This window comes from Musca domestica, unplaced genomic scaffold (assembly GCF_030504385.1).
Source record: "Musca domestica strain aabys unplaced genomic scaffold, Musca_domestica.polishedcontigs.V.1.1 72, whole genome shotgun sequence".
Classification (NCBI taxonomy): domain Eukaryota; kingdom Metazoa; phylum Arthropoda; class Insecta; order Diptera; family Muscidae; genus Musca; species Musca domestica.
This window is the reverse complement of record NW_026712388.1, coordinates 851,497-867,786: the sequence shown is the minus strand read 5'-3', so window position 1 is coordinate 867,786 and position 16,290 is coordinate 851,497. Positions and strand designations below refer to the sequence as shown.

The following is a 16,290-nucleotide window of genomic DNA, read 5'->3' as shown; positions in this document are numbered from 1 at the left end:
TTAGTTTTGAGTATCAGTTCAATATGACTCAGATTTTAAGTGAATGTTTTTGCAACTTTTTTAAGAAATCGGATTAAAATTCACTCTAATAATCCGCTAATTAAAAAAAATCCCAAAAAGTAGGATACTATTAAATAGGTAAGTTTCTTCCAGAAATATCATGATTATAACCTTAGCAGGATAATTGCACAACTAGGCCACACATTTTTTGGTTTAGATCCAAATTCTCTATCGATTCCTATTTGGGACACCGCACACTTTCTTTAAATGTGGTCAAAAAATCAATCAGAATTCAAACCAAAATTGAGTTTTTTATAAAATGTTTTTTAATCATTTTATTTCTGATTTTTTCAATCATTGTTTTTTTTACTCATATCCTTACATATCTACCAAGTCTTAAATAACAGTTAACAAATTGTCATTAGTTTACTTTTTTATCCTTATTTTCTACAAAAATTCTTTTGATTCCTGGCATTCGATTTAACCGCGGAAGCCACCACCAGCAGCTGAGGCGGAAGCTGATGCAGAAGCCGAGGCAGCACCACCGCCACCGAAACGGCCACCACCGCCAGCAGCGCTAGCCGAAGACGAGGCAGCAGCTGAGGCGGCACCACCGCCGCCACCACGTACGGGGAAGCCACCACCAAAACCGGGACGGCCAAAACCGCCACCAAAGCCGGGACCACCAAAACCAGGGCGTCCAAAGCCGCCACCGCCAAATCCAGGACGACCAAAACCGCCACCGTAGTAGGGATTACCGAACTGAGGCAAAGCGCAAACGGCTGCCAACAGCATAGCGAACACAATGAAGACCTTCATGTTGAATTGGAGTTTTTTTCGATACTGATCTCTAACGGCCAGAGTCAATTGTATTTATACACCTTCCATCCACCCGAACATCTCAATGGGCAGCTATTGTTTTCACACACAAAGTTGTGGGATAGTCCACAACAATAGCAACATAAGAGTACACTGACCGACCGACCGCTAGATTTTGCAGAGTCGTAGCTGAACTAATTCATCATGAGAGATGTCGACGATGATGATGATGATGAAGATCTGAGTGGTCAAGCATTTCTCATTTGCTTTCGTCTATATTTCAAATGAGCCAAACATTATTCGTCCAAAAAAAAAAAAACGAAGACTAATGTCAAATGAAATGCTGCTGTTTCTGCTGCTGCTGCTGCTTAAGGAAAAAAACAAACTAACACATTGACAAGTGCTATCGTTTAATACCCCTACGTGACTACAATGGAAAAGTATAACAACTTGTATTTTGGGCTCTAAAACAATTGATTGTTGCACATCAACCCAATGCTCTGAGATTATTTAATTGGAAGTGTCATTAAAAATGTCACCCGGATTCATAGATAGCAATTAAAATACGGCCTTGTGTTAATTTTTGTTTTTTTTTTTACAATTCTATTTTGTTGACCCAATTTCAGCTGTCAATAATTAGAAATGATTATACCCTCAGCCATATGGCTAGAGAGGGTATATATCATTTGATACGGCCAAAATGTGCCTCATCGAAATAACGGTTTTACACGCTAGGTCTCTTTGGACCAAATCCGTTTCAGGACATTTTGAGTCGGTCTAGCTATTTCCGTCCGCCTGTGCGGCTGGTGCGAACGATAACTCTCGAAGGGTGTATCCGATTTGGTACAAATCTGGTACATCGTAATGTAATTAAAAAAATTTCGATCGAGTTCGGAGATGGGCAATATCGGTCCACTCCTTCTGGTACACCCCCCCCCCCCCCACACACCAGATCGGAATTTTCAAGAAAAATATATTTTCTGCACAGAAAGCGAAACGATAATCCGATTTGGTTCCAGGGCTAAAATAATTATAACTCTTATTAAATGTGGTATAAGAGTCCGATTATCTTCAAATTATTAATTAATTTACTAGCCTAAGGTCTGGTGTAAAGATGGACAATATCGACCCACAAAGGGTCAAAATTCTGAGTACCCATGAAACTCATACAATGCGCTTACCAGCCACTTCCAATCAAACTTGACACATCACAATATTTGTATCAACACTAGATCTGTTATAAAGATGATAGATCGGACCATTTCTTCTGATACCTCCGCCACAAGGCGTCAAAGTTTTAAGTAACCAAAACGATTATAAAATCCGAAATAAGCATCCGAATCTCTTCATATTCCACACATCCCATTATTTCTACTAACACAAGATCTGTTGTAAAGATGGGATTTATAGGGATATATCGGTCCACCCCACAAAAGGTAAAAATTTTGAAAATCCATGAAGCTCATAAAAAGCGTTATTAATTAATGTTGCAGTTTTTTATCTCACCCTGTAGAGCTTGATTTTTAACAAAGTCGTCATACCGAAAAAGCTAAAAACGGCCAAGTGACCATTTCTTTCGCCGGGATGATATCATGATATTAGTGGGCATCAGCAAACCGTTTTGAAAAACATTACTAACATAAGCTTAAGCCAATGAGGGAATATTCCAAACTTAAACAATCTTATAATTTTTTTATCTTGAATCCTTTTTTAATTACACTGTACAACAAAATCTATTTCTTTATGAAACACAGAAAATCTTAGTAGATTATAAAAAATACGGCTAAAAAGGGAAGATACCTATATTTTCATGTCGAAATTTACATCGAAATGGATAGGAGATTTTTTGGTTATTTCGGATTAAGATTCCATGGAATTCGTGCATTTTAGACAATATAAAGCTCTCCGGAAGTACCTTAGGATCGGGAAGTTGTAATAATCAAGAAAAAAAAAAAACAAAATTGACTAAAAAACATCGGAGGAAACCTTCAAAACTTAGTTTTGAATATCTGTTCGATATAACTCAGATTTTAAGTGAATGTTTTTCCAACTTTTTTAGAAATCTGATTAAAATTCACTCAAATAAGCCAAAAAATCCCAAAAAGTAGGATACTATTAAATAGGTAAGTATCTTCCAGAAATATCATGATTATAACCTTAGCAGCTATGCCACAAATTTTTGGTTTAGATATCGGTCCACCCCACAAAAGATAAAAATTTTGAAAATCCATGAAGCTCATAAAAAGCGAAATTAACGTTCAATTAATTCAGAATTGGCACATCTCAATATTTACATTAACACAAAATCTGTTATACAGATGGTGGAGATCGGACCATTTTTTGTCGTACACCAACAAACCCCCCCCCCCCCCCCCCCCCAAACATAGGGTTCAAGATTTTGAAAAACAAAATGCTCAAAGAAAACGAAATAAGCATCCATCTCTCTTCACACATACAAACATTTTTCCTAACACAAGATATGTTGTGAAGGTGATCAGATATGTATCACCCCCTTCTGGGGCCTCACCCACAAAGGGCACTATTTTCAACACCTTTATTTTTTATAAGTTGCGAAACAAGTCAGCGATTCATTACAACTTGCTCTACATATCTTACTATTCCTCTCAACCAGAAATCTGAGATAAATGTGGAATTAATGATTTTGGATAAAAATGGATATAAATGTTCGATTTTCTTGTAATTTTGCTCATACCAATATTTTCATCTGTATTAGATGAAGTATGAAAATGGAATATTTCCGTCGATTATATCTAGTACCTCACCCGCATTTTAATATTTCCTAAAAAAAATGTCATATATCTCATATAAAGGTGAAGGAAGAAGTCGATATAATCCAAACCTGGCCGTCGCGAAGACCTACTTATACTGTTTTACTTTTTTTATAATTCGATATGATTGACCCAATTTCGGCTGTCAATGGTAATTTGATTTTATTTGTCATTTGGATTGTTGACGGCCGAAGTGGACACAATCAAATATAATAATCGAAAAATATAAGAATTTTAATTTGAAGTAGACTAATTGTAGGAATCAATTTTCGAGTGGAAGGTGTTCTTTAGAATTGTTTTCAACAAAAATATATATCTTAATGATAAAATATATAAAAAATATAAAAATATAATACATATAAATATATAAAAAGTCTGCAAAAAACTCTAATATCCACAGAATAAATCCAAAAAGTCTTGTTCTTATAGAGATTCAATATTTCTCTGTACAGTTTTCTTTTGGTCTTACGTTGGGGGAGAATTTGACTGCTTTTACACTACCCTGTATTTTTTTTTTTTTTTTTGTAATTTGCGAATGTTGTTTTCTTTTTCATAACAATAATCAATCAAGCTGCGACGTCATTACCCCATGAAATGGAACATAATTATGTAAGTACGTGTATTCTTTTGCGTCTTAATAAAACAAATATGAAAGAAGAATGGCTAGACATAGCTTCCAATGGTCTGTTCCATTTTTCAATTCTGAAAGTTATGACAGACTTAATTATTATGTTGTATACCGTTTGAAAAATAAAATAAAATCACTCGCTGAGTGGCTGATAAAGTGAAGAGAGTTTGTGTCTTAAGTCTTTTGTAGCTTAGCTTACAAGAAGGTGGAAATTTCGACTGCGTAAATAGATTGTTTTCTTGTTCTTAAATATCACTTCTATCTGTATGACCCTCTGGCTTGCTTGTACACACGAGGCCGTCAGTGGTCTTAGGCAATATTGCTGATAACAATACGAATTCCCAGTCCTTAACACTCTCCTCATGCACAATTCCGTGTCGATTGGTTTCCATTTGTAAACTGTAAGCGACTGCACACAATAGGCCTTAATTCTAAACTTCCATCTCCATGCAAAATTTCGTAAGGATCAGATGATAGTCGCTATATATAATACCCTCAATAAATAATGTTGCGATGTGTAAAAAAATTTTAGAAAATTTACAATTCAAAATTGCAAGTCAAAATGAAAAAATTGCATGCGGTAAAATAATATGACAAAAATTTTAAAAATGTAAAAAAATCACTTTTTTATTGTCATATTTTTACGCGATTTTCCTTGTTTGTATTCTTTTTCTGGCAAGCTACCATTCTGAATTGATAAGAATTGTAAAAATCAGTACAGCGGTTCCTATATTATACGCGGAATAATTAATATATAGAATGTACCTATTTTGCTATATATCCGATATTTTGGCTATCAGCATCAATGTTGCGGTCACAAGTGACCTTTTCGTGTATTTGTTATTTCTCGAGGTTTAGTGGAAATTTTCGTATTTTTTACATAAAAGTTGTGTCTACTTTAGCCGCTAAATATTGATCGATGACCAGACAAAATGGCAGGCTTTTGACCAGGCCTAAACTTAAGCCTAAATTCCGTGTCGATTGGTTCATAATTGCGACCCATAAGGCTACTGAAAATTTTTCTGTTTTTGGTCTATTTAGGGGTTGAAATAAATATTTTTCGATTATCTCCCCCAACAATAGGATTATATTATAACATTATATCATAACCCCACATTCATAAAAAATTTAGGACCATAATTGCGACTTGTAAAGTAATTACAAATTAACAAGGACATACTGACATACCTATCTAGATAGCCTCAACTCGGCGAGATAGGAAGATCCATATATAGTTTTCTATATCTTGGATGAATATTTCGAGGTGTTAAATAATTTTTGGCCCCATCGTACTTATAATACCCCCGCCACATAGTGTTGTAGGGTACAGAAAATAGACAGAACATCCCCGTCCTATCTTAGTTTTCATGGTTTTAGTTTCACTTTACTAATCATATCGTTTCTCCTGTAATTTTGGAAAAATTAATGTTGTAGCATAGTCTAATTGATGTTAATTACTAAGTAAAGTTACGAAATGACTGAAGACATACATTTTTAATTTGGTGTGAAGGGGTGAGAAAAGGTGGGATATTTAGAAATTCATACGTATCTGGTACAAACGATGAAAATAGTCACGAAAGGATACTGCACCGCTATTAAACGACAAGTAAGAAATTACCTTGGAATCAGGTATTGGAGTCACTTACTGTGCGGTGGGTGATACAAAAAGGGATTTTCATATTTCTTCAATACTTCAAAGCTACAAGGCGTACATATATGTATGTATGTATCGGTAATAGCTTTGTAATTTTGTACGATTTTATGCAACAAGCGTTGTTATCTACTGCATGTTTCAAGTAGCAAAAATGTGTCTGAAATCATTAAAAAGTCGAATATCGGAAGATACCTTTATATGGACCAATATAATGCCATGGAACTATGTAGACAATGTTCTGACAATTTCTTCCTCCAGAAGCTAATAAAGAATGCGTGTTTTTCGATATGAGACCAAGTCTTCGTCTCTACTATATTTTCCAATATTTTGAGAGAATTTTTTTTTGAGATATTTACTATGATTTTCTATTAGAAATAAGAATTCGGCTATGACTCACCATATGGCCCGGGTTCAGTTATGCCCTGCACCGCCATAGTTAAAAGCTTCCCCTTCATGGGAGGGTGGTTTAGCTTTCCAATAAAGTATAATACTAATTGATGGTCAAAGAAAAACAAAAGACTTAAGACACAAACTTCTTCATTTCTGACAGTCTCTTCTGAAAGGGAAGTGGAAGGGAAGAAAAGAGACAATGTCTCGGCTATAAAGTGTGGGCAACAAAAACATCTTGCCCGATCGGTCGCATATCGAATGAGTCGAATTTCGATGATTAGCCAATATTTTTTACTATCTTGTTGTTGCAAAATGGTCAGGCTTTATCCCTTTATTGTTGTTTTTATAAAAACAACGTTTGTTTATTAGTGGAGAACGATGGTAATGTTTACCAGAGGGTAAGGCAGGGAATACCTAGGTTTCGGAAAGAGCCACCAATCCTCATCAGTTCCCTTGTTTTTTGTCTGGGATATTCTCCCCAGAAGTTATTTTAAAAATAACTTCTATGACTTCTGCTTTATCCTCTGGTAAACATTACCATCGTTCTCCACTAATAAACAAACGTTGTTTTTATAAAAACAACAATAAAGGGATAAAGCCTGACCATTTTGCAACAACAAAATACTACGGTATCCCGAACAAACAAGCCAACACTCTTCTATTTTTTTACTATCGACATTTTTAATGTGCAATGCTAAAATTTTAAGTCCGCTGTAGATGACAAAACAAAATTCTCCAAAATCCTTATTTGTACCCTGATTCCGGAGAAGTATATTTTTCTTGAGGGCGGAACCATTTACCCAAAGTGGTCACATGGTGGAGTGATTAAAAACGATTCGAATAATCGATTTTTTGGACCGAAAAATACACCAAATTATAGGTAACACTTCAAACTTTCCAGAATCTTTCCTGGTTCCGAAGATATGCGTTTTTGAGCCTGGACTTCCGGATTCTGTTCCGTTCATTGAACCAAGGTATTTCTAAACTTGATGTTGTTTTAGGCTTGGGATTTTCTCCTGTGCGTATGTCCCACACCGGCCCCACATTTCAGGTCCAGGAAAATAATAGCACATTTGTGGTATTTTGGAAATGTTATAGCGTCAACATTGGAATATATTCTGGGGACTTCCAAAATGGATAATATTCGGGTTCTGTTTTTATACCCTCCAACACTTTGTGTTGGGGGTCGCAATTATGGCCCGATCTTCACGAAATTTAAAATGTAGGTGGGGTTAAGATCAGAATAGAACCCTATTTCTTTTGGAGATGATCGTATAATATTTAGGAGTTGAAATGGACCAAAAACTGAAAAATTTCCTGATTGCTCTACAGGTGACAATTATAGACCAATCGAAGCGAAAGTCAGCATGGGGCTAGAGCTTTGGGCTGGGCAGAAGCCTTCCAATTTTGATGGTCATCGGGTTATATTGAGTGGTTGAAATAGGCCATAGCATTTGTGATAAACAAAAGTCAAATTTTCTATTAAACCGCGAATATTTTTAGACGATAAGGTAAATTCTGACCGTTACGTAGATGCGAAAGTAAATATGTCGGATTTATATAGCAAAATATATACAAAGTGTATATACAAAAAAGAAAGGGGATGTTAGCTAGAATGTTTATATCTCAAGAATGGCTGCACCGATTTTGACAAATTTTGTCAATTCAGAATGCCCTTTGGCATAAAAGTATAAAATCTGAAAAAAACACATAAAAAGATGCCAATAATGATGTCAAAGTAGATTTTGTAGTATTTTGTGACTTTTTTATTTTTTCATATTTTTTATCGCATGCGATTTTTTCAATTTGACTTACAATATTTTGTAATATTTTTGCTCTTTACAGCATAGGTTGGGGATATTATATACAGATTGCAATTATCGTCCAATCCACATGAAAAGGGTAGGGTTAGGCTCAGAAGGGCTAGGCCTATTGTTTTCAAATATGTCTGCAATATATTTAGGGGTTGAAATGGACCAACAACCAAAAATGTTCCTGATTTTGCCGCCGTTATAAAGGTCACAAATAGAAACCAAAGAACACGAAATCTCGCATGTAGTAAGAGTTTAGGACGGCGGATAGAATGGACCACTATTTTTGTCTGAAAAGTACCAACATTACTTACAGGCGATATCCGAAATGCACAAAAGGATAATAAGGGCTTCTATAGCGTCAGTCTAAAGTCTATTTGTACTCCTGGAAAGAATATACCCAAACATAATACTAAGGGAACCAATGCGAGTTGGAGGCATTTTCCAAACTATAGTCTTGCCTGCCTTACCTCTTGCCTAAAAATGAAATTTAGCCTTTAATAAATAAAGGATGTTTCTATAAAAACTACAACAAGGCTAGAAATAAGTCAGATAATTTCAAAATAACAAGAAAAAGATTTCATTTGTTTTTCGAAACAGATTTTGCAATATTTTTTTTTTTTTCAAAGAAGGCGATAACAATAATTTTTAAAATTTCACATTCTCCTTAGGCCCCGTTCAAAATAGTCCCACTTCTTTTGCACACTTTAAAAGTTTTAGACACAGTTACTGCTTTGTTCTGAAAGGTATTTCAATATTTTTTTCACATTTCTCAAATTTCACTTAGCGCTGTCACTCACTCCACAATTAATTAACACCCATTACTATTGACTTTCTTGCAAAGTGTTTGCTTTTATTTTAATTCTTATTTTTTTTCTTCTTATAACTAAATGTCTATGTTTATGTTCTTAAATGATTTGTTTGGCTCTTACATTAAAAATATTTGTTTTAAAATAACAAAATTGTTATTTTGTTCTTAAATTCTCTACAACAAAAAATTGTTGTTTCAACATTAACTTGAATTAATAAATATAAACGAAATAATATCGACTAGGGACACGGGGGTTTAATTTTTAACCGCGGAATCCACCACCAGCAGCTGAGGCTGAGGCAGATGCGGAAGCAGCACCACCGCCGAAACCGCCACCACCAGCAGCAGAGGCAGATGCAGAAGATGAGGCCGCACCGCCACCACCACCAAATCCGGGACGGTAAAAACCGGGACCTCCGAAGCCACCGCCAAATCCAGGGCGTCCGAAACCGCCTCCGTAGGGGCTACCAAAACCGCCACCAAATCCAGGGCCACCAAAGCCGCCGCCAAATCCAGGGCGTCCGAAACCGCCACCGTAGTAGGGACTACCGAATTGGGGCAAAGCGCAAACGGCTGCCACCAACATGGCCAATACGATGAAGATCTTCATGTTGAATGAGTTTTTTTGCTACTGATTTCGTAGAGCGAGCGACCAATGTATTTATAAGCCGCCATTGAGCAGCTGAGATTGGCCATCGGAAAAACCTATGGCGACATGATTAACATATGCTCGATGTTAATTTCCTAAACTGTAGAGCCGATGAGTGGTGAGACAACTTTTTCGTTTTTGGTACTTTTCGTTAAGAATTTGTAATGAGAACAACTGTTCTTTGAAGAAGCTGGACAAATTCTAAAATTCTTGATTAAAAGTGGAAGGGGAGGAGGGTTGAAAACAAAGGTTAAACGAGAAATTTGAATTTCTTTGAGAGATTTCGAGAAAGAGATTATTGGCCAAAATATCGCTCACAACAACAATTGCCTTTGTCATTTCTGGGATTTTTTTTTTTTCAAAGTACCACTTAACACCTTTTATGTATAAAATGAGATTAATTTATGCATGATATCACAAGTTACACAAATGGGGTTGGTATGGAAATTTTGGGAAAAATTTAGATAAAAAATATTTTTGGTCTATAGAAGAAGTACATATTATAGCCTCTTTAAAAGTCGACGATTATTGCTCTATTATGTTTTCACTCATATTGTATGTAAATCGGTGATACAAAATCGGCTGCGGTAATGTAGCACTGCCAAAAATATTTTTTAAAATTCTATAAATTTTTGGTTTATAAAATATTCTTAAAAAATACACAATATTTTGCGAAATCATAGAGGTTGGATGGTGTTGGACCTATTTTTACTTTATTAGAATGAATATTTTATAAACAGGACTACTGAGACGCGCAACATTTGACAAAAATCAGGTTCTAATTTTACGTTCTTTGACAGATATTTTTAACCTCTCCTGTTAAGAGAACGTACGATATGAAATGGACCAACATTGTCCCTGTTCGCATCTAACTTAGCTTTGTCTCGGTACACTTTATGTGACTAGTATCTTCCTAAATTCTGACTTTTTTGGGGGAGTTGCCAATGGGGGCGGACTGCAAAGTTTGATTATCGGGACATTAATTTGAATTTTATAGAAGTTATTACCAATCAATATGTTGGCACTTTATGGGGAGATACCGGAAGGGGCGGAATGAAGTAGATTTTCGATTCTCATAACGGTGGGCTAACCAAATCACATACTTCATACGAGTTTATGTTATTTTTAAAATTTGGGAGGTATCGGTACCTGACCTCTTATGATGTACAAAATATGGATCACTTCGAGAGTAATAGCTCACACCTGCCAGATGATAGGATGCGGCAAACTATAGCCGTTTTACTAGGCATGTACAGTTTGCGGTCATTATTCTATGGGGATCCAAAACCATGAATCGTTTGCAGAAATCTATGAATCGGCTGAGTCTTTCAAAAAAGAAAAAATCCCTTAAAATTCAGAATTATTGATCAGCAGTCCTTCAAAAAATATCTAAATAATCACACACATAAATTTCTTTTATGAATTCATTGTGATGCGTTTGTAAACCCTTTGAGATATGTTAAAAAATTAACGATTGTTGACTTCCAGAATAAATGTTCCAAAAAATCTGCGACTCTGGACTTCTAGAAAAAATTTTCAATAATATCTACGATTATATATGTAGATAAGACAAGATTTTGAATCAGTAGGTGTTTCAATAAATCTTTTTAAAACTCCATTATTACAGGTGGAAAGTTTTTCAAGAAATCTTTTTCCATAACCATGTTTATGTGACAGCTGGTTCTCTAAGAGATATACTTAAAAATCCGAGATGACAGCTCTATAAAATTTTCAAAAAAATCTTTAAAAATAATCCCTGATTATAACTCTGACTCAAAAAAAAATTAATTTCAAGATCTTGAAAATAAAATTGAAAGACCTTCAAAAATGTTCCTTAAAAATAGCGATTTTAAGTAAAACAAGTTAAAAAGTATCAGTCGGTTTTGTCGACAGATGTATACCCTCAGCCAATGTTCGATTATTTAAAAATATTTAGACTTCTGTTATGATTATTCAAACTCTTGACCCTCTATGGAGTGGGTTTTGAGAGAATGGGTAAATATTGCCCATTTCGTATCGGACCTAAATAAATATGATATAAATATTGCGACGTGACAGGTTTGTACAATATTGGTAACTTCCTTCACTTTACATGACATATATGATAATTCTTAGAAAATGTTAACATGTGCGCGAGTTACCAGATATAGTCGACCGAAGTATTCTAGTTTCATATTTCGTCTAATACAGATAAGAATATTGGTATGGCAAAACTATAAGAAAATCGAACATTTATATCTAATTTATGGGAAATCATAAATTCCATATTCATCTTAGGTTTTTTAGGTGAGAGACATATATTTAGATATAGCAAGTAGTAAAGTATCGCTGAGTTGTTTTGCAAGTTATGACAGATACAAATATTGAAAATTGTGACCCTTTGGGAGTGAGGTACCAGAAGGGGTTAACAGATATATATCATCTGCACAGCAGTTATAACAAAAATGTTTGTATGTGCGAAATTTGAAGAGTGTTTTTGATTTTGATTTCCAAAATTTTGAACCCTATGTGGGGCAAGTAGCAAAAGAAATGGTCCGATCTCTACCATCTTTATAATAGATATTGTCTTAAAAGAAATATTCAGATGTTCCAGGTCTAAATGGAATCGGATCTTAATTTCGCGTTTTATGAGACGAATGGATATTCAAAATGTTGACCTTTTGTGGGGGAGGTACCAGAAGGAGTGGACCGATATTGCCCATCTTCGAACTCGCCAAAGATATATTTTCTGAATTCTCTGTCTGAATGTCCATGAAAAATTATTTCTATAAAATCTATGTATGTTGTTCTTGAAAAAATGTAGCTCAAATAATCCTGGGATTTTTTTTTATGAAAGCACGTTTTTATCTGTAATGTTGATCAGAAATTCTTTTTCCTTCAAGAAAATATTTTTTAATTAACTACGTTTACGGATGGTCCTTGAAAAAAAATCCTTAAAAAGTCAATTTGATAGTTTTGATGGATTGTCATTCGATGGATAGCTTCATATGTCTTGAGAAATATTCTTATAATATACATACTTTTAGAGCTCTGCTACACCTCCAAAAACATTTTGTAAAAATCAAGAAGAATGACTCTGATATTACTTGAAAAACCGATTATTTGTAAAGTCCAATATTGTATCTCTGTCCCACCTTCCGAATTCGTTCTTTAAAATCGACGTTTTCAGTTCTTCCACCTTTCAGAAATGTCCTTAAAAATCCAGGATCTGCCGCATCCAAAAAACAATGTTATAACAAGTGAGCAAAGGCTATAGTCGTACGGGGTCGACCATGTGATACCCTGCAACACTACAATGTGTTAGAAGCCCCCTAATGTCCAAATCCATTTTGGAAGATTTCGCTTTTGTAATTATGTCACGGAGCACTGCCCAGATATTACACATAGCATTTTGACTAGGTCATTTGCACTTCGCACTTCGTTGTGCTGTTAGATGTTGTGGTCCATTTTACAACTAAATATAATCTAATGGTCATCCAAAATGCTAGAACTATTCCCTGTCCTTAACTCTCTTCTCAAGCGAAATTCCTTGTGGATTAGTTTAAATTGTTTGGATAAATTTTTTTTCTGTTTTTTGGTCATTTGAACCCCTAAATATTTTGCGATCATCTCCAAAAGCAAAAGGGCCCTCTGTATCTCTAAATTTAGACTCATCTGTATCATTTTCTTGTCTACGATATTTAGCTATATTCGTCAACGAAATCAGCATAAAAAAGCCAGAAGTTCGCTTTGGTATTTTTCATTTTTTTGTTGGTTTTTTTTCACCCAAATTAGTGGTCCATTCTACCCGCTGTCCTAAACTCTAACTACATGCGCGAGATCGTGTCCTTTGGTACATCAGGATCATTTTTATTTGTTGGTCCATTTCAACCCCTAAATATATTGCGGACATGTTTAAAAACAACAGCCCTTGCCCTTCTGAGCCTAACCCTAGCCTTGTGAAAATTTTCGTGAGGATCGGACGATAATTGCAATCTGTATATAATAACTCCAACCTGTGTTGTAAGGTGAAAAAGTATTAAAAAAAATATATAATTCAATATTAAGTCAAATTGAAAAAATAGCATGCGATAAAAATTATGAAAAAATAAAAATATCTCACAAAATCTACAAAATCTGTATTAACATCAATATTGGCATCTTTTTGTGCGATTTTATTTATATTTTGTACTTTTATGCCAAGAGGGCATTCTGAATTGATGACATTTGTGAAAATCGGTCCAGCCATTCATGAGATATATGCATTCAAGCTAACATTCCCTTCCTTTGCATATACACATTGTATATATTTCGCTATATATATCCGATATATTACATAACGGTTAGAATTGACCTGTTCGTCTATTTGTGATTCCGCCAGGATTAAAAGTATTAGAGTTTTATGGAAAATTTGACTTTTATTTAACACAAATGTTATGGTCTATTTCACACACTAAATATTACCCGATGACCATCAAAGGTCAAAGGAAGGCTTCTGCCCAGCCCCATGCTCTAGCCCCATGCTAACTTCCGCTTTGATTGGTCTATAATTGCGACCTGTAGAGCAACTGCATAATCAGGAAATTTTTCAGTTGTTGGTCCATTTCAACTCCTAAATTTTATGCGATCATCTCCAAAAGAAATAGGGTTCTTCTATTCTGACCCCACCTCCATTAAATTTCGTGAGGATCGGAACATAATTGCGACCTGTAGCGTGATTACAAATTAACGTGGAAATAGCATCAAATTTTAGAATAAATTTAGATTTGTTCGAATTGGTCACTTTTGGCACGAATTATGGTCTTCGAACGGCCAATAAAACCGTCACATGCTGCCCGAATGTTGCTCTGCGGTATTTTGCGATGGTGCAGGATCCTGTTGGAATGACCAAGGTCTGCGGCCAAAATGTTTGCGTGCCCAAGGCTTTAATACACCCTCCAAAATATTTTAGCGGCATTTATTCTGATGCTACGGTCGATTAATAAGAGCGGAGATCGACCATCGGCTGTTAAAGCGGCGTACACCATCACCATGACCGGAGCTAGAGTTCTGGTGGCCAATCGAAGGTGCACATTTTCAGCTGACCGCTTTGGTATAGTTCTTGAAAGAATAGTTTAAAAAAAATCCATCCAATTCATATGTTTCGACCAAATCCGTTTCAGAACATTTGGAGTAGGTCTAACGATGTTCGTCTGTCTGTCTGTCGGGCTGTCTGGTGTGTACGACAACTCTCGAAGGGAGTATTCGATTTGATCCAAACTTTGTACATCGTAATATTATTGTCAAACTTAGATCGTGTTCGGAGATGGGCAATATCGGTCCTTCTGGAAGTGGAAAAAATAATTTGTAAGAAGTTCTCCATCTTCTAAAAACAAAAATAGTTCCTTCCTTGTCATACCACCATCGAAATGTTTTTCGAAACTTTCTTTCATTTTCAGGTGATTCCCACTAAACGACAGACAACAACATTAATCCCCCCAACCATTCGGAGACACTTGAAAATCGAATATCAATTTTAAATTTAAAGCAAATAAACCCTCTAAGAAGATCAACAAAGACGCAGACGAAAAAATCCCACATTGAAGTTTCACTGCTTCCAGTGTCGAAATCAGGTTTTCTAATGATTGGCAAACACGAATAAAGTTCGAGACTAGGTGGAGAGGAAAGAGGGTCTCTCTTTTTATCACTCTCTAAGATAAGACTACGTCATAGTTTATGGGGAACAAAAGAAAATCACCCTTTACTTGGGCATTTGTCATCCCACTGGTAGTTGGGTGCTGGAAAGAAATCCGCCGACTATTGTTTTGTTTTATTTTTTCAAATAAAAGTTTAAATCTATTCTTGTGTTGAGTCTAGAACTGGTTTATCTTGAAAGAGGTTATTTGCCTTTTGTGTGATTTGCGGTGGCTGATCTACGCGTGTCTATGCGGCGTCTTGTTGTTTTCTTTTTAGCTGTCGATCTCGTCACAACACCAAAAATGATGTCTCATTTGATGGAACAGAAATTTGCGGCTATTCGCCATAAAGCATGGGATTTTACACATAAGGAAGTAGTTTTATTCCGAAATTAGTTGAATAATTATTAAACAAACACGAATTATTGTTTACATTAATGCATTAGAACTTTTGTGTAAAGCAACTCGATGGGGTGGTAATGGGAAGGAATCCCATAGGAAGTTAGTGGGGTTTAGGAGAAGTGGAAAAAAATTAACAAATGGGAGAAAAAATAGGAAAGGTAGATTCTGGGATCTTTTAAAGAATATTTTTGTAGGAGAAGCAGAGTTTCAATAATGAACTTTTTTAAGAACATTTTTGAAGGTAAATATGAGATTTCATGAACTTTTAGAGAATAGCTTCTGGGGTCTAAGAGGTAGATTCTGGGATCTTTTAAAGACTTTTTTTTGTAGAAGAAGCAGAGTATCAATCATGGACTTTTTTAAGAACATTTTTGAAGGTAAAGGTGAGCTTTAATAGTGAACTTTTAGAGAATAATTTTATACCCTCCACCATAGTATGGAGGGTATATTAAGTTTGTCATTCCGTTTGTAACACCTCGAAATATACATTTTAGACCTCACGAAGTATATATATTCTTGATCAGCATAAAATGCTATGCCGATTTAGTGATGTCCGTCCGTCTATCCGTAACGGATAGATATCCCGATATCAGATACTTTGATGATTTTAGGAATTTTAGTTCGTAATGGATAGTACAGCGTAAAACAAAAAAATTGTCTGTTCAGGTCAAATGGCAAACCAT

At 35.3% G+C, this 16,290-nt stretch overlaps 2 protein-coding genes across 2 annotated transcripts; both read right to left on the bottom strand.

Moving 5' to 3' along the window:
- Positions 1-451: 451 nt before the first annotated feature.
- LOC101896716 (ctenidin-1) lies at positions 452-865 on the bottom strand. Its single transcript, XM_005186359.4, has one exon. The coding sequence runs from the start codon at positions 817-819 to the stop codon at positions 481-483; it is 339 nt and encodes a 112-aa protein (XP_005186416.1). The 5' UTR covers positions 820-865; the 3' UTR covers positions 452-480.
- Positions 866-8,918: 8,053 nt separating this feature from the next.
- Positions 8,919-9,549, bottom strand: LOC101896535 (glycine, alanine and asparagine-rich protein-like). The gene has a single exon (XM_005186358.4). The coding sequence runs from the start codon at positions 9,510-9,512 to the stop codon at positions 9,165-9,167; it is 348 nt and encodes a 115-aa protein (XP_005186415.1). The 5' UTR covers positions 9,513-9,549; the 3' UTR covers positions 8,919-9,164.
- Between the last annotated feature and the right edge of the window lie 6,741 nt (positions 9,550-16,290).

Bases quoted from the DNA above. Each gene is read 5' to 3' on its own strand.
- LOC101896535 (XM_005186358.4), bottom strand. From the start codon at position 9,512: ATGAAGATCTTCATCGTATTGGCCATGTTGGTGGCAGCCGTTTGCGCT.
- LOC101896716 (XM_005186359.4), bottom strand. From the start codon at position 819: ATGAAGGTCTTCATTGTGTTCGCTATGCTGTTGGCAGCCGTTTGCGCT.